Source organism: Triplophysa rosa, linkage group LG19 (genome assembly GCF_024868665.1).
Source record: "Triplophysa rosa linkage group LG19, Trosa_1v2, whole genome shotgun sequence".
Lineage (NCBI taxonomy): Eukaryota > Metazoa > Chordata > Actinopteri > Cypriniformes > Nemacheilidae > Triplophysa > Triplophysa rosa.
In genome coordinates this window covers 13196407-13221512 of record NC_079908.1, presented here as the reverse complement: position 1 = coordinate 13221512, position 25106 = coordinate 13196407, and the positions used below count along the sequence as shown (strand labels likewise).

Genomic DNA, 25106 nt, shown 5'->3' with positions numbered 1-25106 from the left:
TAGCCATCTTTGACAAGAATTAAGACTATTTTCTTTTCTAAAAGTTGCACATTTAAACTCATGAGATAAACAATGCTGCAAAAATAGGAAAAATGTGTGTGTGTTGTTTTTGTTGTTGTATAAAAGTAGAGTTCAAGAACATGACCTTTAGTGTGGTATCTTCAACCATGGTAAATATATACTGTATATTATTATTATTATAATATATTATAAAATCAACCTCGATCCAACAGATCTTGATACAGCCTAAATTGCTCCGTGCCCTTCTTTCATTTCAGAAAATTTGGAAGCTTTGGAAGTAATATTCCTGTCATAGACAGTTCTCTATTGGTTTTTCTCTCTGTTGTTTGTTTTGGCCCATGTCTGCCTCGTAGGTTCCATCCATCATTTACTCAGTGTAGTTAATTTTGCAAACCAAACTTTCACATAAAAGTTAAAGATTTTATCACAGAATTTTGGGCAAGGCAACACTGATACATAAAAACAAAAGCACAAGAGGCATGTTTATTAGTTAGAATACCACAGGCCAGTGGATACTATAACACATCCTAATTTAAATAGGAATCCACAATTTTGGAGGTTTTGAATATAAATGTAACAAAAGAATAAATGCCTTATAAGTAGTATTAGAATAGATTCGCCATTATCATTGAAGTCCTCTTATATATGTGAATTTGAAATCTGTATTCAATACAGGTACTTCTGTTTTCTACACAAACATGATACTTAAATACCTGAAAGAAAAAAATGCCATGTTAGGACTCACAAAGACTGTCAATCCTGCCAATCCATGTCATACATATTTATCGTCTTGCTCTTAGAATGCATTAACAGTCAACAATTCTATTTCAATGCAAATTGAAGCTCTTAAAGATGGGTTTGTCAAAAAATTACAAAAGGACACTGTGCCTTAGCAACACTGTGTCTAACAAATGTCTAGGGATGTCTGAATATCTTCAAAAGCAAATGTTATCATCAAGACGAAATAGGTATTTTAATACAGAAAGGAGAGAAATATAATAAAAAGCATAAAAACAAGCTGAAGGTGATGTTCTTTGGCAGCACTAAGGAAAAGTTAGCTGAAATGGAAGGTTACGTATGTCTGTTCTTATAGGGCTGTATACATCAGCAAGACTTAACTTTGTCCCCTAAGCACCATCCTCAACACAAATACACGTCTGCAATTTCTTACAGTTCTCATATTTTGTAGCCAAGGTGAGCCGACATGGCCCACATCAATTAATCTCTCTAAAAATGTACTTTTAATCATTCAATTAAGTGTGGATAGAACATAATATCTTAAATCAAAGACAAATGACAAATCGGCCCTTCAATGACACCAACCTTGAATACAGTTCATTTCAGCTCCTTTAAACTGTAAATTAATCAAAATAACTACAGATATCATAAACAAGACATTTAAGTAATGATTTGTATTTCAAACAATTGATACAGTGGAAAAGAAAAAGACTCGCCAGTAAATTCGTGTGGATGTAGTCAGGGGCGGACTTACCATTAGGCAAAGGTAGGCAATCGCCTGGGGCCCCGAGCTACCATGGGGCCCCCAAAAGGAAGGGGTGGATTTAACCAATAAGCCATGTCAGCAGCCACATAGAGCCCCAAGTAATCATCAAAATTGTCGGCATATCCCTGTTAACGTTTTACGTTATTACATCTGTACGAAGGCACTCCCCCCATTATAGATTAGAGTGGACCATTCCATTAGCACCGTATATGCGCGAGATGAGTTCGATACCAGCTAGAGAAAGTTAACGCAGCGGCTGAATTAGTAGAACTGCCCACAGCGAGAGTGTCATTGTGTGGTACATTAGCTGCAAAACGAAGTAAAAGTCACAGGGAAATAAAACAACAAAGAAACACAGCTACATCAGCAGAGAAGAAAAAGACGATTTACAAAAGATTGTTGCCAAAGTCTCTGCTTTTCCTACAGCAGTAGCGCATCTCTCTCCCGCCAGACACAGCACTCTCCCGGCCACGAGCAATGATAATGTGCCAGTGAGTATTTCTCCATGAACACCGACAACACAGTTATAATGACTGACGACCAAAACAAATCTGTCAAACAAAGAGCGCTGTGAGCTTGGTAGGAGAGGGCCAGTTCAAAGGTAGAAAGGTTGTTTGACTCCGCTGCGCAGACCGATGGGCACATAAAGACATAATATAATAACGTCAGTACAGTGCTAACAATTCGTACTGTACGCACTAGTACAGACATTTGGTCACATTTACATGCATGAAAGGTCGTTAACCACAAAAAACACGGAGAGAGGGCACACTTTGTATATAGTAATCCCAGATCAGGGTTTTTCCTGCATAAAGAAATTGGAGGCGGCCGCCTCAGTCAAATCTCGTGCCGCCTTAGACTCTCGTCAAAAATATGTCAAGTGTCTTCACAAAAAACACTGCGTGCATTATTAAACAGATTGTCATTTGTAACTGCAGTTACGAAACAATGGAGGCGCTGTTTCGTTACCAGCAGTGAGACGCTGAAGAGTTCAGTAAAAGAGCTATATTAGGAGCTGTATTAGCTGTGTTTCACGGCTGTTCAGGTGTTTACATTTTCTTGAATTTCTTGAAAAGATTTCCTAAATTAACTTGCTGTTCATCATTATAATGTTTTTAGCTGTGACGTTGGCTCGTTGAATCAGCGTTATTCTGTACACAGCGAGTTCGCCAGTATGAACGCACATTGCGATTAGAACGACTCGCAAACAAATGACTCCTTTGAACCAATTCGTTTACACAGAATGTAAGAGATCAATGAATCGTTCAAAGCTCAGTGAACTACAAGAGAACGTAGGGTGTGAATGAGCATTGCTCATTTAGTTAGACTGGTTACTTATGAGCTAAAAGTCTTATAAAAAAGGCTTATATTAAAAATTTCTACTTTTCTGTTTGATTGAATAAATGTAATGCTTTATATAACTTATTAGTTTTCATTTCATCACATTTTTTTAGAACTTTAATATAACTGTTTTGTTAAGACACTTAAAGGGACGGTAGGCCTACACAAGCGTTGCACCACCTCCGCCTCATTTTGAGCCAGGAAAAACCCTGCAGATGTATTTTTTCCCCATGTTTTTCATTTGAGAAATCATTATTATTATTTTTTTAATTAGTGAGTGTCTGCGTTTATTAAGCTTAGTTTTCCCCTGTCACTTTGACTGGGGGTGAAAAGTTGTGTGCATAAAGAAGAAAAATAAGGGTTGCAGTTAAGTAAAATGGCGCATAGTTGGTGCCCCCATACATGGATTTGCCTAGGGCCCCCAAATCACTAAATCCGCCCCTGGATGTAGTTTTGACAGTTAAGGGCCCATTCACAGAGCAAACTTTCTCTGCTAAAAACCAAACAGCAAGTTTATCTATAAAACTCCAGGTGGGACGTTTAACAAAAGCTGAACAACATTTTTACTACCATAGAACCCCAACAAATATCACCCACGAGTGGATATGAGTTTTGCATGCACATTTTAATGAGAAGTTATGACTAACAATCCAAAATAAGGATGTTTAAAAGTGCCCCCTAGAACCTGCTTAAGTATTCCTGGTTGGAAATCACCGGCATAAACAGCAAAAATATTGCATGCGGTCTATTTGTAGACACACAAATTGACCCATCGTATACAGCAGTCATTGTCCAATTAAGCCTATATTAGAATCTTATTTTTTAACTTGTCTTAAGACGAGATATGAAGAGACTGTAATCAGATTAAGTTATGATAAAGTTATGTCGCAAGTAGGGTTGGGAATCGAAAATCAATTCCAATTTGGAATCGGAACCGAAAGGCTAGGAATCGGTTTGGAAACAAAAGGAATAGGAATCGGATACTTGAGGTTAAAATTTGAATTCCTCTTATCAATTCCTGTGTGCATATTTTCAGAAAACTACACGCGTTGCGTGATCTGCTGATATCTCAATTAAAGCCCTTATGAAAATTAACAATATTTTTACTATTGTAAGCATAGTTTAACTCTAGTATTTGCATTAAAAAGCACAGGAACCAAATTAACCTAGTTTCATTACTACAGTTTAACCATGATGTAGTTCAGCTATGGTAGTACAGATTGTAATAAATCAGAAAAATCATGGTTCTTTTATATACACAAAACAGTGCTCATAAATATATATACGGTTTGCAAACAAGTCAAAACGCAGGCTAAATAACCATACAGGTTGATATCTAAATGTTTTACTTCAACTGTGGAATCGAAACTGGGAATCGATAAGAATAGAAATCGATAAGCAGACTTGGAATTGGAATCGATAAAATTCAAACGATTCCCAACCCTAGTCGTAAGAAAGCATTTTATTGTATTAGCTTCTTACCGGGAAAGGCTGCAAAAACCGAAAGACTGATTCAAGGTGACTTTCCAGATTAGCCCGGCACTGACACAGTCCAGCAGTCTCCTACAGTTAGAAAAGGAAAAGCATTTAGGTTTTCTTTTGAAACTACCCACAATTATTCACTCAAGAAGGAAAATATGGGTCTGAATATTAATGTATAGGGGTGGTTGAGAAGCCGGCAGAGTAAGCTTGTCTTTTATTTACCTATCTGGAGCTCATGTTTCCCATCTTTGGTTGGAAAAAAGAGAAACAGAAAAGGTAGAGTGGCCACAGGGCTGAATTTCCTTTAAGGAGGACCACCCACTGTGTAGGGAGTGTGCAGGGGATGTAAGGGGAATAAAATATTTTCTTTTGGTTTGCTATGACGAGGACCTCGTTTCAACTCACATGGCTGAATTTACACTTCTGAGGCAGTTTTTTATAACGTATTCCAGCCCAAGTTAAATTATATCATAGTCACTCACAATTGTTAGGTCAGGGCTTAGCACTTTTTTTAGAAGGACTGGAACAGTCGGTGGACAGAATTTTAGGGCGCTTTCTCACCTTTAGTTTGGTTCATATGGTCTGGACCAATTTCAAAAAATTATACATTGTAGCATTTTTCAGCGGTGTTGGTTCTTTTTCACACCACACTGATTGCTTTGGTCCGAACCAGTGGAAACGAACCAAAATACAGTCACGTGACAACATCCACATCACTCGTTGGGAGGAACGTATTTCCTAAACTGCTTTATCTAACGAAATAAACTCACCATCAACATCGCGTGTCAGATGTGGTAACGTTAGCCCAATCAACTGTGCGGCCATCAGTCGCATTATTGTTAGTGGAGATGGCGATCTCAACAACATCCACCGGATCAACATCCAGTTTTCTCCCAAGTATATTTTCGAGGTCATTGTACCAGGGGAACTTGTACATCCTGCACTTGGATGTACTGCAGGCGGAGTTTCTTTACCTTAACCCGGCACTGTTCAACAGATCTATTAAACACCCTATTGAGTTTTTGAAAGTTGGGATGCAATATGGTCATCAGACCAAATTTCTATGAGGCTCCGCACTCACTAAATCCTTGGTGTTTCGAGTCAGACGTGATCACCCAAACGTGTTTTTTCGTCAATTTTAACAATCATAGGTAGTTTAGATGGTTAGAGTAAGGTTAGGGTTAGGGTAAAGGTTTCGTAAGACTTGAAACACCAAAGATTTAGTCAAAACCAACAAGCCACGCCCACGGATCTGACTCGAAACACCAAGGATTAAGTGAGTGCCGCTCCGCACTTGACTCCACTTGTCCTCATTCCATAATGCACAGCGCAGCTGACTACGGCAGCTGGTTTAGTCCAAAAAAGTGCAGTACTTTTTGCATTTGGGTCTGTTCGAGGTCGGATCATGTTCTCACCACAAACGAAATGCTCCAGAGTTCGTTTGAAAGCGAAAAACGAACTCCAGTGCGATTCAACCATACTAAATGAGTCGGGTGTGAAAGCACTTTCATATTTGTAGTTCGGTTCTTTTGGTTATTTTGGTCCGGACCAAAAATATACTGTATATATATACAGTATTTAGTCCTGGTTCGCTTAGCATTCAGACTGGCATTTTAACAGCGAACCTTAAGACATAGATAACAGCTTACGTGTAAAGTCGCAATGTGATTGGACAACTTTTACGATTTAAATTTTACACTATATTTTAAACAATGCTGTGTGCTGGGTTATACTCAGTGTATGCCTGCACATATGAGGGTATTTTTAGCAAGCCGGTAACTTACAAAGACCTCATGAAGTGTTTAAAGCAGTCAAAACGGCGCCAGGAATTCCTCCGTTACGTGCGCAAGCACAGATCTAATAAACACTGATTTTATATTACCAAATCAATTGATTTTCGGGTCGTATATTGTTATCACTTCCTGTTTTTGGTTTCAGTTCGATGCCTTTGGCCCTTGTTGCATTCATATTTCAATCGAACCGCGCCAGAGTTCCCATCTTTTCAGCGGTCTCGGGCCGCTTGTTTAGTGCGCACCAGGGTTTGGGTGGCACTGAATATGGTCAGTGCCTAATTACAAATGTGACATCATCTGTTTAATATTCATAAGCATGTTTGTGCTCTCCCCACTTTTTAGATAGTTCCTACAGTATGGTTCTTCAGTAGAGTTTGAAAACCGTCCAAAACTGCTATCTAATCTTTTTTAGGATAGGTTGTCTGTATGCTCGTTGTCAGTTTTTCCTCTAACATTTTGTTATTCCGTTAAAGGTCTAGAGGACTTGGAAGGCTAAAACCGAGCTTGCCGCCTCTACAGAGATTGACTGAATCAGCAAAATTCCTTTGAATTTAAAATGAGCACAGCAAATCCACCTCATTTTAACTGCATTTCACCCCATGTATATATAGAATGTAGCCTATACCTGTACATCTCCATCAAAAAAAGAAAATGTCTCTGCAAGCATGTTCCAGTGCAGAATATTAAGTGAGGGTGAATGACGATCAGTCAGATCACAAAGGCCGATAAGTAAACCTCACAGAGTGGATTTGTGGAAATTAAGTACCAGATGTTGTTGTGATTATTCTGTTTTGTGTCTGACAGTCCTGTTGATAAGAGAACAGAAAAGAGGTTTCAAGGACGAGTAACGTGCTTTGCTGCCAATGTTTTCTTATGCCTTAAAGGTCATTTTGAAATAATACAGTACTACAATGCATAGAGACTGTATTTTATTCTCACAGGATGTGTTGGTCTGTTATGAGAGAGAGAGAGAGAGAGAGAGAGAGAGAGAGAGAGAGAGAGAGAGGTAGAGAGAGAGAGAGAGGTAGAGAGAGGGGTAGAGAGAGAGAGAGGTAGAGAGAGAGAGAGAGAGAGAGAGAGAGAGAGAGAGAGAGAGAGCAGAGAGGAAGCAGCACTTTCCACAGATAGAGTTTGAATACAATTTTATGCTCCATTACTTTTTTTAAATATTACAGTTTTAAAATCCATGTTGCTTGTTGTGCAAAATATTTAACACGTAAGTATTATATTTTAGTGGCTATATATTATTATTAGTTATATGTTAATGAAAGAGTGGCTAGTTTAAAGTTCCCATGACATGAGTGTTTTAGTCTTAACTAGACTTTACAACAATGACAAAATTCGCACTGAGAAGAAATAAGCTTTGTTCCCCATGAAACATTTATTTTGTTTTTCTGTAGCAACAGCTTCATATTTAAATTGAGACTCTATTAGGCTTAATTTTTTATGCAAGTGTTGCTGTCAGTACCTGTCAAATGCAGCTTTGCCAGGCTGTTACGTAAATAAAACGCGACTGGTTCATTTTAAAAAAGGGGAGGAGCTATTCTACATACCCAGAAATTTTCTGTTTTAGTTAAAAGTATGTCAACACATCAAATAATGCTGCACTTCAGTGGGCCTTTAAAACAATTAAGTTTGTCATGAAGATAGTTTTTATAAAAACATGTAGAACGCATTTGCCAAGTTCAACCATTTTACCCAGTTACCCACTTTCAATGTCATTTTAAAGGACCATTGTGTAAGTTTAGCGATGTCTAGTGGTGAGGTTGCGAACTGCAACCAACTGCTCACTCCACCCCTCCCTTTCAAAGCACTACAGAGGCTGAGAGAGGATTAAGATGTCGTCACGTTTTCGCTTTTTTGTCGAAGGTGATAACATATTTACGAAACGCGTTCTGTAGAGCAGTTTGTCCATTTAGGGCTACTGTAGAAACAACATGGTGAAATGGCAACAACATTCATAGCTGTGTCCCAATTCGGGGGCAGCGTGCTTCGAAGGCTGCATTTCAAGACCGATTGCGTCACAGCAGCGCGACTGAAGGCTGGTAAGGCAATCCCATTTCGAAGGCTGCTTCAAAGGCAGCCTCAAAATGCGACCTTGTTTCCGCGGGCATATTCTCTAAAATAAAATAAACATTTTAAGGTTCAGTGCCTGTTTAAAAAAGTCAGAAATGTCTCTGCTGTGTTCTGCTACTGTCACCACGTGACAGGAGCAGCAGGTGACGTAACTTGGAAATCTTGCATAAGGCTAGACCGTCTCATTTCGGTTCGCTTCGTGGACTCCGGGGGCTGCGTGCTTTGAAGACCGAGACCTCATTTTTAAGTCAGCATTTGAATTCGGACACAGCTCATGTAAGGGGACCCGCAATGTATGTAGACAGAAATATTACATTTGCATTTAGTAATTTATCCAAAGTGACTTACAAATGAAGTAAACAATAGAAGCATTGGAACAACATAAGGACAACAAAAAGCGTAAGTGCAGTCTGGTCTCATATAGTTTACCACAGTATACAAAGCCAAGTTTTTTTTTTTTTTTTTAAGAAATAGAAGTCAGAACTTATCGGTCAGGTGCTGACGGAAGATATGTGTTTTCAGCCAATTCTTAAAGATGGCTGATCTTAGCAGCGGGCAGATCATTCCACAAATATGGAACAGATCCAGAGAAGGTACGTGAGAGTGATTTTTTCCCTTTTTGGGATAGCACCGCAAGAAGTTGTTTGTTTGCAGAGCGTAGGGATCTGGCATGTACATAAATCTGTATTAGCGGGTGAAGATATGGGGGTGCCGAACAGTGGTGGTCTTGTAGGCCAAGAGCAGAGCTTTGAATTTGATGCGAGCGACTATAGGGAACCAATGTAACTTAATGAAGAGAGGAGTGACGTGTGGTCTCTTCGGATCATTGAAGACCACTCTTGCCGCTACATTCTGGATCATCTGTAGAGGTTTGGTTGTGCAAGCTGGAAGTCCAGCCAGTAACGCATTGCAATAGTCCAGTCTGGACAGGACAAGAGCCTGGACTAGGACTTGTGTAGTATGCTCGGACAGAAAAGGTCTAATTTTCCTAATGTTGTAGAGGATGAATCTACAGGACAGGGTGGTGCCGGCAACATGATCCGTGAAGTTTAGCTGATTACCACCCCCAGGTTTCTGGCCGTTCTGGAATGTGTGATGGTTGATGAGCCTAGTTGAATGGAGAGGTTGTGAAGAATCTTTGGGTTGGCCGGGATTACAAGCAGTTCTGTTTTTGCAAGGTTCAGCTGCAGGTAACGGTCCTTCATCCAGAGCGAAATGTCACTCAGACATGCTAAAATGCGTGTAGAAACAATCGAATCATCAGGCTGAACTGACAGGTGGAGTTGTGTATCATCTGCATAGCAGTGATAGGAAAAGCCATGTTTCCGAATGACAGAACCTAGGGATGTTATGTATATGGAAAAGAGCAACGGTCAAAGCACTGAGCCCTGTATTGAGATGTTGGGACTCAGAGACTTCACCTCTCCAGGATACTCTAAATGACCTACCTGAGAGGTAAGACTTGAACCATTGTAGCACCATTCCAGAGAAACCCATAGCCTTGAGGGTCGACAGGAGGATGTGGTGGTTAACTGTGTCAAAGGCAGGAGATAGATCCAGTAGGATGAGTACAGATGATTTAGAGGCCGCTCTTACCAGTCTCAGGGCTTCAATGACCGAGAGCAGTGCAGTCTCGGTGGAATGACCGATCTTGAAACCAGACTGGTTGCTGTCCAGGAGGGTTTTTTGCATGAGAAAGGAGGAGAGCTGGTTAAATACAACACGCTCAAGAGTTTTGGCAATTAAGAGAGGAGAGATACCGGTCTGTAGTTATCTAGAGTGGGTTTCTTCAGCAGCGGCGTAATACGTGCCTCTTTGATTGTCTGAAATATCTCATTCTTAGGTAAGAAAAACATAACGCTTCATTATTTAAGGTCTTTATATACCTCTGAACACATACAGTGCCCTCCACTATTATTGGCACCCTTGATAAATATGAGCAACGAAGGCTGTAAAAATAAATCTGCATTGTTTCTCGTTTTGATCTTTTATTTAAAAAATCTAAAAAATTCCAACATTTCATTCAAGTAAAACAATTTGAAGTGGGAGGAATATATAGAGCAGAAGATTTGTTTCTTGAACAGTGTCTCAAACAACTTGTTCACAACGCGCACCATAGACTGACAAGACAGAGGAGAATATATCGATTAAAGTCGGTATTTTGGTTTGTTTTTCTCACATAAAGCATTCTTGTCGCTTCAAAAAAATTCAACTGAGCCACTATGCGCGGATGGACCAATTTAACAATCTCTTTAGTACTTTTCTGGACCTTGGCAAAAACTGACACCATGGTTTCAATGAGGAGGCCTGGAAAGCTCTCGGATATCACCTAAATATCTTTAATTGTGCACTGAAGACGCCGGAAGTTCTCTAAACATGTTTAACGTCATGTGGGTGAGTAAAAAAATCACACAAAGTTGATTTTTGGGTGAACTATCCCTTTAATGCACAGCAAAGAGAGTATTTTGAGTGGCCAAAGACTTTTCAAAGATCACAGATGGAGAATTGCAGAAATTAGTTGAATTTTAGTGTCAGAAAAAATTATATAAAAATAAAGGAAAACTGCACCTCCATCACCACAAGTTGTTTGAGACACTGTTCAAGAAACAAATCTTCTGCTCTCATGCAAAAATAAACTCCACAATATTAATCTGCCATACTGGAACTTCAAACAGGACTGGGGTCTATGGCCATATGAAATGAAAAATAGTTTTTTTTGGGAGCAATAACACAAGACAGGTTTGGTGCACACAGGGATAAAAAAGTGCCCCATGTCCACAGTTAAATATACCACCAGATCTTCATTGTTGTGGACCTACTTTTACACCAGAGGTTCTGGACATCTTGATCAGATACATGGCATCATGTATTATATCAAATACCAACAGATATAAAATCAAAACCTGAGTTGCTCTTATAGAAATATTATAATGGGTCGTGGTTAGATCTTCCTTCAGGAAATTGGTTCAAAACAAACATCCAAGTCAACAAAAAATGGGTCACTGAACACAAAATGAAGATCCTGCCATAGCCATCCCAGTTCCGTGACCTGAAGCCTATAGAAAATGAGTGGGATGAACTGAAGAAGAGGGAGCACCAACATTTGAAGGATCTGGAATTTTTTTATGTAGGAATGGACTCGGATGACTCTCAATGAATTCTCAAACCTCATCAGACTGAAAAGAAAACACTCAGAGCTGATTTTCTTATAAATTGAGGTTGCGGAGTGTATTAAATACAAGGGTGCCAATAATTGTGAGACAAAGATTTTTTTTTCTACAATGTGATATTCCCCCTACTTCAAATTGTTTTCCTTCAATGAAATGTTGGAATTTTGTAGATTTTTTAAATAAACGATCAAAACGAGAAACAATGCAGATTTATTTTTACAGCCTTCTTTGCTCATATTTACCAAGGGTGCCAATAAAAGTGAAGGGCACTGTAGTTACGGTATGCATATTATATTGCATTTCTGTCAATAGATCCTCCAAAAAATTACACCCTGGTCCTTTAAATACAAACCAACATTTGTTCCTCAAGTACCTACTATAGTAAATTTTCTATAATACTCATAAAATATTTAGTTATCCTCTTGAGGTTGACAATCAACCTTTTCTAAAGGTTAGGCAATTCCTTTCCCTGACCATTTATTAAAACACAAATTAATTTTTTAAGAGTTTCAGACCATGTATTTTCCTGAGAATGTGGCAAATAAAAGTGCAGAGGACAGGGACAGAGAGAGAGAGAGAGAGAGAGAGAGAGAGAGAGAGAGAGAGAGAGAGAGAGAGAGAGAGAGAGAGAGAGAGAGAGAGAGAGGCTTGCCTGTGCTGAGCCTGTGACTTCCAGAGGTTAATGCGCCCCTGCTGCGTCCTGACACACGGCTGCCTCATTTTCTCTCATACATTATCTCCTGTCTTCAGAGATGCCAAAGCTAGTAAGCCTTCCTGACAGGCAGCAAAGGTAAGGCCTTATTTCCTTTCATTGTGAAAAACAAGGCCACATAATCGTGTGGAAATGGAAATAGGCGTGAGGAGTTCGGTTGCTTACTGCAGAGTTGATGGACAGCAGTGGTAACTTCCTGTAAAACAGTGAGAGCGAGAGAAAAGTGTGAGAAGGTCTAAGAGACACACTAACACTTCAATTAAAATGTTCCGCTTGACAGAAGTACACTGGCAGTGTAGCAGGTGTTAGCCTGTGGGTGTATGTGAGAGTGAGACAATCAATCAGTCCGTCAATAAATCCTTACGTGTGCCAGGCAAGTGCTGTGTTAACTATCCTCATACACTCACTCAGAGACCCAGAGATGAGAAGGGTTAGACATGAGTACAATGAAGATGAATAAGATGTTTTTACATCATATTGGCAAAAAATGCTTAGCTCTGTGATGTCATGTGTGAGGAGACATACGTTCTGGTGGACATGCCAAAATAAAGGGCTGCATGATTTTGAAAAAATATGCGATGTGCAATAACTTGTGATATATGTGTTATGATAATGATTAAGTTAAAAATAATAATATTAAAATATATTTATATTAAAATATATTAAAAATGGAAAACTATATAACCAACTTGTTTCACATTTCTCTGATTGTTGTGTCAGAGCACATTCATGCATTTATACACACTCTCTCTGTTGACATTTTCAGTGGCAACAACATAAACAAAGGTTATGTGGCCCAAACTTAACTTCCGGTAGACCTCCGTAAAGAATCTACAACTGTTGAGTAGTTTTAATTTAACTTAATACAATTAATATACAATAAAATATTAATACAAATGAATATTAATATGAATTAAATATAAAATAAATTGTTATAACCTGGTGTGCCTCACACGTCCTGAAAAGTGAAGCTGCTGGCTCTTTGATCGCCCCCTGGTGGCTGGCTGCAGTATAGGTCATAAACCCTGCCCTCTCCATGTAAATGAATGGTTTCTGTCATTTTAGTTCGTTCTTATCACTCTGGTGTGTATTCAAGTGTTCATTTTTCTAATAAGTTTGGTTTTAGTTAGTTATAAGATGTTATAAAAATGGGCGCGGTAACATGATTTCTTCATTTACGATTGAGTCATTGGGGAATATGGGCGGGTCCACATCGCGCTCACTACTGCGCAGACTCTGGCTCCAAATGACGTCAACAGCGCAATATGTCAGACTCAGCGGCCATAACTCGTACGTTTTGGCTTCATTTTTGTACAATGGAAGTGAATGAGGTCGCGTCGTCCACCTTTTTACAGTCTATGGTTATAACCAAACACAGACCAGAAGTTAACTTCGGGCCAGGTGCGTCCGTCCAATGAAACCGTCTATAAGCATTAACATAATCAACTTTTTATGTAAATGTTTTCTAGAAACCCAAGTGTATAGGCTTAACGACATCACTAGAACTTAGCAGATTCAATATGTCCTTATGTCTTTTTCCAAGATAATGTAATAAATTATCGTTCTGAAATTATTGAACACTATAACTGTTCAATAAGGTCTTTAATTTTCCTCTGCATCTCCCTGACCACTCAATTATTCATGGTGTTATTCTACAGTCCTTTATTGTCCCTGCACATTATACCTTTCTTTGTTTATTTGACTGATTATCGCTCCTCCTTTCTATACATTACTGTTGTTATTTCTTCCCAGGTGCTGATCCCCGAGGGCGGGGGGTAGTGGGTAAATGGTAAATGCCATCTGAAAATACCCCATCCCCCCTCACACCCTCCCCTCACCTCATCTGACTCAGCTCGCCCATTGGAGTAACCAGCAAAATAAGGCAAGGCAAAGGAAGAGTGAAGACATGGGCACAAATGTACATTCCCTGGGAAAATGTCATGTTTTTTGAATGCTGCCGGGCTTGCCTGGCTTTACAAACAGAAAGAATATGTTATTGTTTGTAAAAGACAAAGTGTATTTGCATAGGAAGCAGGTGGAACAGAATGTGTGAACACACCTAGGCTCCTACATGCTTTTACGCACATTTTAGACAAATGGAAATCAGGTGTTGTTCTCACTGCCTAAAAACAATCTTTTTTTTGCAAATATACAAGCAAAAATAAATTTATGTATACAGTAAAAAGATATATTTTTTAAGAAAATGCATGCAACAATTTTTTTTTCTCATTGGCTGGTGGACATTGCTTGCGAATCTGAGACTGTAATTTGGTAAATCATCAATGAGGGAGGACAGCTGGATGGAGGACAGAGATGCAGAGCGGATCAATGTGTGAAATTACAGTTTATGCCCTTTTTCCTAGATTGAGCAACCCGTGCCCAGAGAAGACCTCTGAGAAGTGAATGGTGATCAAACATCATCTCGCTCCCCCGTTGGGCCCCGAGGGCCTGCACTATAGGCCTACAACAGCACTTCTCATTCAAGTCATCTGCACACAGAAAAACCTCACGAGGCTCACATCAATCATTGATCTATACCTTAGTGCTTGTAATTTAAATCACTATCCGTGGATATCAATTTATAGGAAAGCAAAAAAACAAAAAAAACATTTTTTTTTTCATTTCGGGGCTTTGCAAATATTATCCCTTGGCTTTCTGTTGTACTGTTACTGTTTCTGCATCAATACTTTCTGCAGCAATAGGATTTATTTAAGATCGAGCAGGCAGAGCGGTGTATGCAGGGTGCTGAGACGGAAGGAGAGCTTTTCCAATTTCCCACCAGCACCAGAAGTCCTTGTGCCAGACCAAAGCATGCTTGACATTGCGCATACGACCATAACAAGCTCCTAAACTATCATGCATTCATGAAGGGGTGCAGTCAATAGAATTACCCGTGAATTTTTCATGACACTCCTTAAACAGGCAGGACAATTCAATTAATCATCGATCAGTCTTTCTCAGTGCAAACTGACTGATTGAGTTTCAGTTCTGCATTTGTCCGCAGGCTATATTATGAATATGTGGATGCGCAAGAGAGTCTGGGTGGTTAGGTTCTCTTTTACGGTCTTCTCTATGTTGTGTAAATCTCTAAATGTGTTCTTAAAAACAGTCATTCAAAATTGATCAATTGTTTTGTTTCTTGTCTCCGTGTCGCACACATTTTGTGCATAAATTAGCGCAGAGAAACAAGTTAATCAAACGCAAAAGCAATGCTGTTACAGAGCGCCTGTCTATAAAGACAATATCAGGCTGATTCTAGAGCAGACCCATCAATTTAAAATTCATTAAATTCATGTGCAAAGAAGCCTATTCGATATTTTACGCTAGTCAGTCAACAAAACTGTACAATATAAACCTCCAACAGCCTCCATGACGTTGCATTGACCCAATCTCATGACCCAGTCGAACCAATTTAATTTAGCACTTCAATCAAACAAGCATTGCAATACACTTCTAGAGAGTCACTGAGACATCATCATCTGAGTATTTGTAAATGACAGAAGGACTAATGATTTTAGACACCTAATTTACGGCCAGTGTGGTAGAAAAAGAATGCGTTCATGATCTTTAAATAAGAACAAGTATAATACAAGGTGTTATAAAAAATGTTGTGATGGCCCAGGGGCAGGCTGTCACATGGAACCTGCATTCAGTAGGCTATTCATAGGATTATTAACTACAACATATAGAAAACATGTGACAATTTGCCTTAAGAATGTGTGAAAACATACTCTGATTTGACATTTAAAAAACTGTTATCTTTTCAATTAAAACAGCCCTTCATTAGAAAGGTGAGACGTGCCTTTCTTCTTATGAAAATGAACTATGGTTTAACAAAAGTAACTAAAGTTTTAATGTTTTTACCCTTATTTAAGATGGATTGATAATTTGTTCTTTTACATGAAGTATTTATTAACAAGGGTTTTTGAAACCCACATTAAAAACAATGCTACAGAAAACATGCATTACAAAGCATGAGGACGTTTGACTAAAAAACCCCCACTAAAGTCCACAATACTTATTGTGTTGAAGGTCTGCTGTTAATGTGTTAATGTTTTCGTGTTTATATAAATAGTAGATAAGTTAAATAAGGAGGTTTGGTATGGTGTGCCCTTTAGTGAAGCAGCCTGCTTAGCTGCATTCCAGTTAAGTCCTTTTCAACAATGTGGAATCATAATTGCTCATTAAACGCTTAAATGTCATTCGGAGCATATAGAGATAGTTTTTTATTTCAAACCAAGCAAGAAAATCCTTTCGGAAATATACACGTGTATTATATTCCCTTATTACAAAAACACAGAGCTTGTTTCCTTCACAAACTCTATTTGAATGGGTTGCGCAGATTCAGGACCTTGGACAGAGACACTGCAGTTGACTGCGAGCACGCGCAAACACAGCGTATGTTCACGCGCAAAAATGCCATGGTTAAATCTGTCTAAATGATTTGGTCATTCAAATATCCGAGGGAGAACAAAAGTGTGCTAGCGACCATTAAAAGTCACTTTTGTGGGTATTTACTCATTTAAAGCCATGGTAGACTATTTAAGAGAGGGAAGCCAGTATAGACATAAAATAAAGCCTTTTGTATTAACAGCTTATTGACAACAGTAAGATCGATACAGTGTGTTGTGTACAAAACGAGATCTCACTAACCCACTACGTTTTACAGAAGGTTTTCCTTAAATCTTAAAGATTAGATATGTTCACTAACGATTCAGGGAGATGGAAGAGTTGAGATAGAAAATGTGATTTATGAACAATGTAATTTATGAATTGTGATTTATGGGACTGAATAAATCTGAGTTAAAGATCAAAAAATGAAAAGTCACAGGTAATTCATAAAATATAAAAATGTTAAACGTCTCTGGTATCGTGCTGGATCAAAGTCTGCCGTCGCGTATATAAATTATTATGATTAATAAAACCATTATTATTAATGTCGTTTGTGCACGCTCATTTGAACTTGAGAAAAATGAAGGACACCGATTGCCTAAACATGAATGCCCCTTATATCACCACTGGACATCTGGCGTTAAAACGCCACGTATTATTCCACTGCCTGCACCACACGCGTAAAAGGCACCAAGTCTCTAATTTCAAAAGCTTAGCGTTCTTATCTTTTGTTGCAAATGAGATAGTCCAAACGAAAGTGTGGTCTCCTTTTGGTTTCACTCGGCTGATGAGGTGCACTTGCTTGGAATGAGGCATTCAAAGAGAAAGAACACATACGAAATACAGCCAGGATGAGTGCGCGCAAGGGTAGAGAAAAGGCGCATGTGTGATAAGTGTGTATTTGTAGACACAGCCCACCGCTGTCGCGCTCCCCCCATCTTGCATGTGGACCATCTACCGCCGGACGGAGTCGCACCAGGGTTCGTGCCACTGCAGGGAAAAAACCCCGGCAAGAATGGATTTCTAACATCGTTTCTCCTTTCTGCCCTTTACCCAACTGGCGTCATCCTCAATGTCTCTCACAATTTTTAACTAACAAAATGAGGATTTCTTGTAATCAGCTTTTACTGCTATTTTCTTGCGTTTGGGGACTCACTATGGGTGCTTTTCCGAGCAGCGTTCAAATCGGTAAGTACGGCGATGCTTCACAAAGACGCAAGCTTCACGTTAAATAGCTAAAACGGTTTCCCCCCAGTGTCAAATGAATGACAAAATGTGACTGTCTGCATAGGGGTCAACTACGAAATATCGGTGCGCAAATAATGCGGCTGGAAGTAGATTTTATTTAATGCATACAAACGACATTTTTTGGTGAAATAGTTTGTTAGATACTTTTTTTGGTTGTTTTTAGTAGTCACCCATATCAATGTGCCGCGCTCTGGTAGTGTAACGGCACCACTGCAGTGCCTTTCACGGAACGGAATGTTGTTCTTAGATGTCTTATTTCGAAAAAAGGACACAAATGCGATTAAAGTTTGTTTTTGACCAATTGATGTCTCGTACCATCGAAATCTTGCAGTCGTATAGTCACAAAGCGACTTTAATGTCAATTCATCCGTTTGCGCTTTATGGGTAAAAGGAAAGTGGCTTAATTTATTCCAATACTGCATCAAGCGCTTATCAGTAGCCGTGAGATTCATTTTATCCACTTCCATGACCGAAAATAGGTTAAGTTTACAGTATAACGGTTGTTTAATAAAACGCCTTAATCACAACAATTCAGAGAAATTGTATACATGTACGCAATGGAGTTATTCTCCTGTGAAATTTCAGAAGTGTTCACTTTACTCATCTCATCTTGTATTTAAATATATCTTCCATGCATTTATTCTGTACCCACATATTTAATTGTATTAAATCAGTCTGCTTAACCAAGCTGTTTTTCTATTAGGCGTCTTTGGTGCAAAACGTTATTTCTATCCTTCTTCTCTGTCTCACTTTCCTGCAGGCGGGCTGTTCATCAGGAACACAGATCAGGAGTACACTGCCTTTCGCTTGGCTATTTTTCTTCACAACACTAGCCCCAATGCATCTGAGGCCCCCTTCAACCTGGTACCCCATGTGGACAACATTGAGACGGCCAACAGCTTCGCCGTGACCAATGCTTGTGAGTTGAGCTACCGGACATTAGTAGGGGATAGAGCTTTTGTTGACGGGGTTTGTTTCTGTATTGAGCTTTTATTGAGGCACCATTTCAGATGCCAATACGAGTAGTTCATCCAAAAACGAAAATTCATAAAATAGGCCTACTCACCTCATCGCATCCCAGATGTTCACGCTTTCTTTAGTTTAAGGAATGACAGTCAGAATGTTGAACCCCCATAAAGCACATACATCCACCATGAATGCAATCTCCAATGGGGTAAAGAATGTATTTTGAGTCGAAACGATTGGGTTTGTGTAAGAAAAATATTCACATTTCAAAGTTTTTAAAAACTATTTACATTCGCTTCCGGTCAAGCGTAAATTCAAACTCACGCTGCGTCTCGCATGACGTAAATATTAGCATATTGTAAAGCGCAATCGAACTGACGGAAGCGCAGAGAAATGCACACAAAAACGCCGGTTACAAACGAGAACAGTCAAAAACCATTCTTAAATTGAAAGGAGATTGAGGTTTTTTCCACCCTTATCTATTTGAACTGGAGTACACAGGAGATTGAGGGAGGCACAAACTCATACCAACACAGCGTTTTCTGCCACGAATGGACCATTTAAATGCCGACGACCCGTGCGCCCCCTGTGAAACCAAAGATGCACGTCTCCTGAAGCGAATGTTTATAGTCAAGTTTAAACATGTTTCATACACAAACCCTTCGTTTCGCTTCAGACACACATTCATTGATTTCTTATAGAGCCATATGTGGATTACTCTTATAAAGGATGCATTTGCTTTTTGGATCATTTCGGGTCCTGTTAACATAGTACAGAGTCAAATAGGCCTTCACACATGGGATGGCATGATGAGGGTGAGTAAATTTACATTTGGTGCATTATGAATATGCCTTTATGATCGATTTACAGCTCATTTGTCTATTCTTTTTTTATCATTTTGTGTATTTCTATTAACTGAAGCTAATATGAGCGCTTGCTACATGAACAAGAAGCAATAAAGAGCGTCTTCTACATTGTGACAAGGACTGCCTGGTCCCTATCCAACCAACATCAATGTTTGAGGGATGGGTATACAGGCAGGCTAGGTGCACATAGTGGACCCTTTGACATTGTATCCTATTTGTGTGTATGTTACCCTCCCCCAGTGCCCACAACCAGATATTTTCCCTGTGTGTGAATGTTTCATGTGCTGACATACAAATTGTGCTGACATTGCATAATTTGTATTTGCGTGTTTGCATTTGGATTTTAAAGACTAGGTCTGTCGAAGTTTGTTTAATACATTTTCTGGTATTATAGGTGTGGGCAATGTTTAGAGTTGTGGGCCAGAATACGGCACTGGGTAGGGTAGTGTTTGGTGGAGGCAGTTTAAGGAAGCAGGTCCATATGCTTGAAGCTGTGATGATGTCATATTAAGGCCACCATACTTTTCCAACATTTTTGTTTAATTTCCCATCATGCTCTGCTTTTTTGCCATAGGGTCAGGTGCACACTCACACTCTCCTCTGATCCACATTTTTGCCTGGATGTCTCTGCTTCCCCCTCCTGCTGTATTGTGTTTGCTTCTTATCTGCTTTGTGATGAAGAGAAGCAATCCAAGCAGTGTTCTTTGTATAGGCATTTGTACACTACGGTAATGTGGTGTAATTTTTACGTACCAAAATAAATAAGAGGTAACACAAATTGCTATTTGGCTGTTGGTTAAGAGTTTTCATTAGCCTGCCAAAACAGTAATGTGAATGTTTAAGAGGATGTGAAAGGTAATATAAAGAAATCAGACCAGTTAAGAAAGCAAATATGAACCATTAAGATGTCTTGTTTAAGTCACACCTAGTGCTCACGTTATTAAAGTTACATTATTCTGCATATTTAATTATTATGACATGTCTGTTTTCACACACGCCATGCTTCATCCCAGCCTTGTCACACTACCGTATCCCTTCACACGTTCTTAGTCCTCATCCTGTGTCACAACATCTCGTGTCCTCAACACTCAAAGACGCAGACGGCCCCTTGAACGATAATAATGAATTGGTTTGAAATTTTTATAGCCCATTTAACCTTCTCGTCAGATTAGATGCACGCAGTGTCATCGTGGTAATTTGAGCCAGCCTGATAAGTTCTGCTATTACTGTGTATGAACAATCGGTTTCGGTTAAACAGATTAATCGCCCGGTCCGTCACTCGCCATTTTGAGAGCGCCGTAAATCACAGCTGAGGAGCGGCAGCCCCCGGATGACTGCTTGTGTAGTAGTCAGACTGATGCGGTGTGCCACATACTCAGCATCAGCTCAGTCTGTCCCTCCTTCCTCTGTGTGCGGCTCCGACTGCAGTTTGCTGCTCACGAGGGCTTTTTATTTCTCACTGGGGAGCCTTTTCTTGCCACGGGGGGATGAGTGGAGGACAGAATATTCTCTTCCAATGATCCCTCTGCCTTCTTCCCTTCCAGCTCTGCAGTGTTATTTCTAACAGTCGATGGTTAAACTAAGCGGAGAATGATGAATGCGTGCGTGTGTTTTGGGAAGGGTGGGGGTAATTCTGCGTGGTAGGGATTTGTGTGACCTCTAGGACAACGGGGCAAGGGGATTCTCTCCTTGTCGGGCACGATTTCAGCTTCTCAGTGGTGCGTATGTCAGCTCAGCGGCGTGGCGGTGATACAAGCCTGTTTTTTGTGTAATTCAGTCATAGGCGAGACGAGTTCGGTTCCTACTGTCATATCAGTGTGCATGATACCATCGCCACATGGGCATATGCCCCTCCCCACTGAGCTATGCTCAACCTATTTACTCGCAGCACCACATGAGTGAACATCGCAAGTGCTGCATCTGGGTGACGTGACATTTGGGCTTTTTGATATTGAAGTGTGCCATTTCAGCACCAAATAACATTGCAGGACTGTTTGACCCAAACAATGGAAGACGAACACGTCATTTTTAAATTCCTCTGGACACGCTTATTTATTGTAATATAACAAAGATTACAGACGGAGTGCTGTATAGCAGATTGTTAGAGAGCATTATGGGAGGAGCTGTGTGGAAGCAGTGTGTAAAATCATTTCTTCTGCAGCGCCTTTGTTCCACTCCATCTGTTTTTAAAATGTATGAACCTTTCAATAAGGCCCATATGAGTCTGGGACAGTCTTTGTGCTTCGTCTGTTGTGCCACAGAGAAGATTACGTGCCACATAGATGTTGATGTGTCTCTATCATGAGAAAGGTTTCTCTTGCATGGGGTTTGGCTACCCTTAAAAAAAAGAAAACGGAGCATGAAGCCAAGAAATTACGTAAATGGCCGGGGGCTTATGGGGACTGTTTTTGCAGATTGCATCCCTCTGTGAGGACAAAATCCATCCTCTGTCTCTCTTCTCTCGGTATCTTGTATCTTTCTCATGAACAGTTTTAACATGGTAACTCTGTCTGTCTTTCCTCCAACTTGCTGATTAATGCGTGGGTCTCATGTTTGCATAAGTCTCGCTGTAATTCCCGAATCAATAGTTGTTTCCTGCAGCCATCTGCAGTGTGAGTGGAAAGGGGGGTGAAAGCCTCTAGTGATCTCAAGTTGTTTGATGGAGAGCTGTGAAAATGGCTGACGGTGAGCTGCGCTTTCATATCAGCTCCAATTCTCTGTTTATTGACAGACTGATATCTGTATTGACAACAATTTGTCTATAATTGAAACCTGCGTCGTGAGGTAGACTTAGCACATATTTGTCTGTGGCGTTGATTGAAAATATCTTTTGGAGTGTATTCAGAGCTTTGTCTGTCTTTATCTAAATGATGGTGTGCGAGTGAACATACACATTTCTTTTTGGCTGTTTGGTAAATTGCTTGGTCTCAACTCAGGTTCAGATCCACCCCTGCCCCTCTAGGTCTTTCTTCCACATTGTAATTTTGGATCCAAACCGCAAAATGGCTGTGTGGTAAACATATAACCTAAAATACTAGCAACCACTTTGTTCACCTACTGTTATGTCTTGTGCACAGTTGAGCGTTCTACCCTTTAAAAATACATACAGTACCTTCTCAAACACACTCGGGTGTGGTTTGCTGATGCGCACTCGGATTGACAAAACCACATTCACACCAGCCTAACCAAACCCTGACGTCATGTTGATTAGGGTGTACACCAAAATCTCTACTGTTTAAAGTACCCTTAATAAACGTGCTTGTGTTTTGCTAGCTCTTTTTGCACTACGCTGAGCTATTTCCCTCTCCTCTCCCCTGGAGGCACGGCTCTGAACTCCCTTTAAGTGGTCGGGATTCACCTCCTGATTGAGCATCTCGAGCGGCGGGCTCTCTGAGGATCCTGGGATGATTTTTGGGTTTGGTTTGATTCCCCTTACTTTGGTGGGCTCTGTCATCCATTAAAATGGGTTGCGGAGAGGGTCTGCGGATGATGAAGGCCGGGAGGAGGCTATCTGGGCTATTGGGAAAGTTGGAGAGGATGGTGTGTGTGTGTGTGTGTGTGTGTGTGTGTATACCAGAGGAAAGTTTCTTCTAACATGAGATTAATATGGCCAGACAATGCAGAGAACACACAAGAGTGTCCAAATTTGGGGGCATGGAGTAAGGTGGAAAGCAGCCTCAAACCCACAGAGGAGGCAGACAGGGGCTTTGTTCACATTTTTGAGTGGGCATCAGCGGCAGCCCTGGCCAAGATTGTACGTTAGGGAAAATATCATATGACAGATGAAAAAAAAACATTTTAACTACATCACTGTGTAAAAAATGTTATAGATGGAACAGTTTTTGCAGGGGAGCTGCATTTAGACCTAGATGTAATAGTGTATTTTTAATAAACCAAGCAAAATTGCAAACTGCAACTAAATGTATTTTCTTTTTATGATAATGAGCAGCTTTGACATTTTCATCTAGTTTTTGTGTTATGTAGGTGTAAATGTTTCGAATGACATGAGGCTAGGTAAATTAATTTTCAGTTGTCAAAGCAAATGAACTGCAGATTGGTCTGACCAAATGGAAATGGTTATTTCTGCCGTGGCATTTTAGACATTTTTTTATTTTTACGATAACCATGTAACCTAATTATAAAATATAAAATACATTTTCAATTTCAAAATCCATTAAAAATCCACTTTACTCCATGATGCTTCTGCGTACAGATATGAAAAAATACCAAGACGCTCATACTCATAAATTGATGTCTTCACATGTTATACCAGTGGTCCATTTCCCCGGCAGTCTGTCCTCACAGAGCAGTTGCTTTTAACAAAACTCAATTTTCCCCCATGATTAAAAAATGCTTGCGTGTCCCCAAAGCATTCTTGAGACATCTTTTTAGCCGGTGTGTTTGTCGAGGCCAAATATTTTCCATAAATTCTTTTCAGCGGTCTCTACTGCGTCTGTGTTTGTACCAACCCAAGTATCTCCACAGATTAGAGTCATTGTACTAGCCTCAAAGCGTTGGCTGTCTCCGCTGGGGCCAGGTAGATCCGATAGATTCGAAACCCTCTGAACCTTTTTCAAAGTCCCTTTCTCTCCCCATGGGATTCTTACCTATGGCATCTTCCTCCGTCCTTCAAGCTGTGCTTCAGAAACATGGCAGGACTGAAATGATGGATCACCTTAGACCCATGCACAAGGGCAACAGACAGGCGGGAGGGGTTGATGTAGGGGACGGTGGCTGCCCGTCAGCTGTCCTCTGGCAGGTCCAGTGCTTTGTCAGTCTGCTTTCATCATTTATGACAGCGGATCAGACTGCCGCTACAGGGGGAACGCGGACACAAGGTCCCCTTGCATGCAGTTGTGTGTTGGGGATAAACTGGATGGGAGGAAAGGCATTTACAATTAGATTGCTGTATGCTAGAAAGCTTAGGTGAATTAAATTAGATACATTTAAATTGGTAGAGTCATGTCGGATGAGGTCTCTGGATTGTCCACAACGCAATCGAGAATGTTGTAGTGATTAAGCATGTTTTGCAATGGATGACAATGACGGCATTAAAGGCAACAACAAAGGTAGTAAAGAAAAGCAAATAGAATTCAAAACACTGAGAATGAATTGTGCATTTGCATGTGATGTTTACATCTTAGCATGTGATTTACTAAAATAATTTTGGAAATCAGGTAACCAAGTCTGCTTAATTTCTAAATTCAATTGCTAAAGTGTTTTTTTCTGGGTGTTAAGTTTTGGTGAATGAAGCAGACTGCTCTGCTGGGACTTCACAGCATCACTCCATTTCTTTGAACCAGACACCTGAATCGGCACTTTAAAATGCTGAAGGTGCACGGTTTTATCGTTCTTCTCCATCTTTTAATTGTCATTTGATGAACTGCTACCAACGTGCTCAATGGAAAATGTACACAAACGAATACATAACGTTAGCACAACGTTAATTGCGACAGGAAAATAGCCTTGAGTTTTGAGAAGGGAGCACATCTATAATGAGTCTCATTTACATAGAAAGAAGCCGTGTTTGCACTA

General features: G+C 39.9%; 1 protein-coding gene across 4 annotated transcripts in view; it reads left to right on the top strand.

The window, feature by feature from the left end:
* Positions 1 to 17155: 17155 nt before the first annotated feature.
* The window catches only part of gria4b (glutamate receptor, ionotropic, AMPA 4b), an 82552-nt gene continuing 74601 nt past the window's right edge, over positions 17156 to 25106 (top strand). Inside the window, exons 1-2 of one of the 4 annotated variants that reach the window (XM_057359739.1) lie at positions 17156 to 17679; positions 18500 to 18658. In XM_057359739.1, the coding sequence (XP_057215722.1) occupies positions 17592 to 17679; positions 18500 to 18658 (247 nt within the window). In that variant the 5' untranslated portion in view covers positions 17156 to 17591. The remainder of the gene's footprint in view (positions 17680 to 18499; positions 18659 to 25106) is intronic. The other 3 variants (XM_057359738.1, XM_057359737.1, XM_057359736.1) reach the window with 3 other exon arrangements.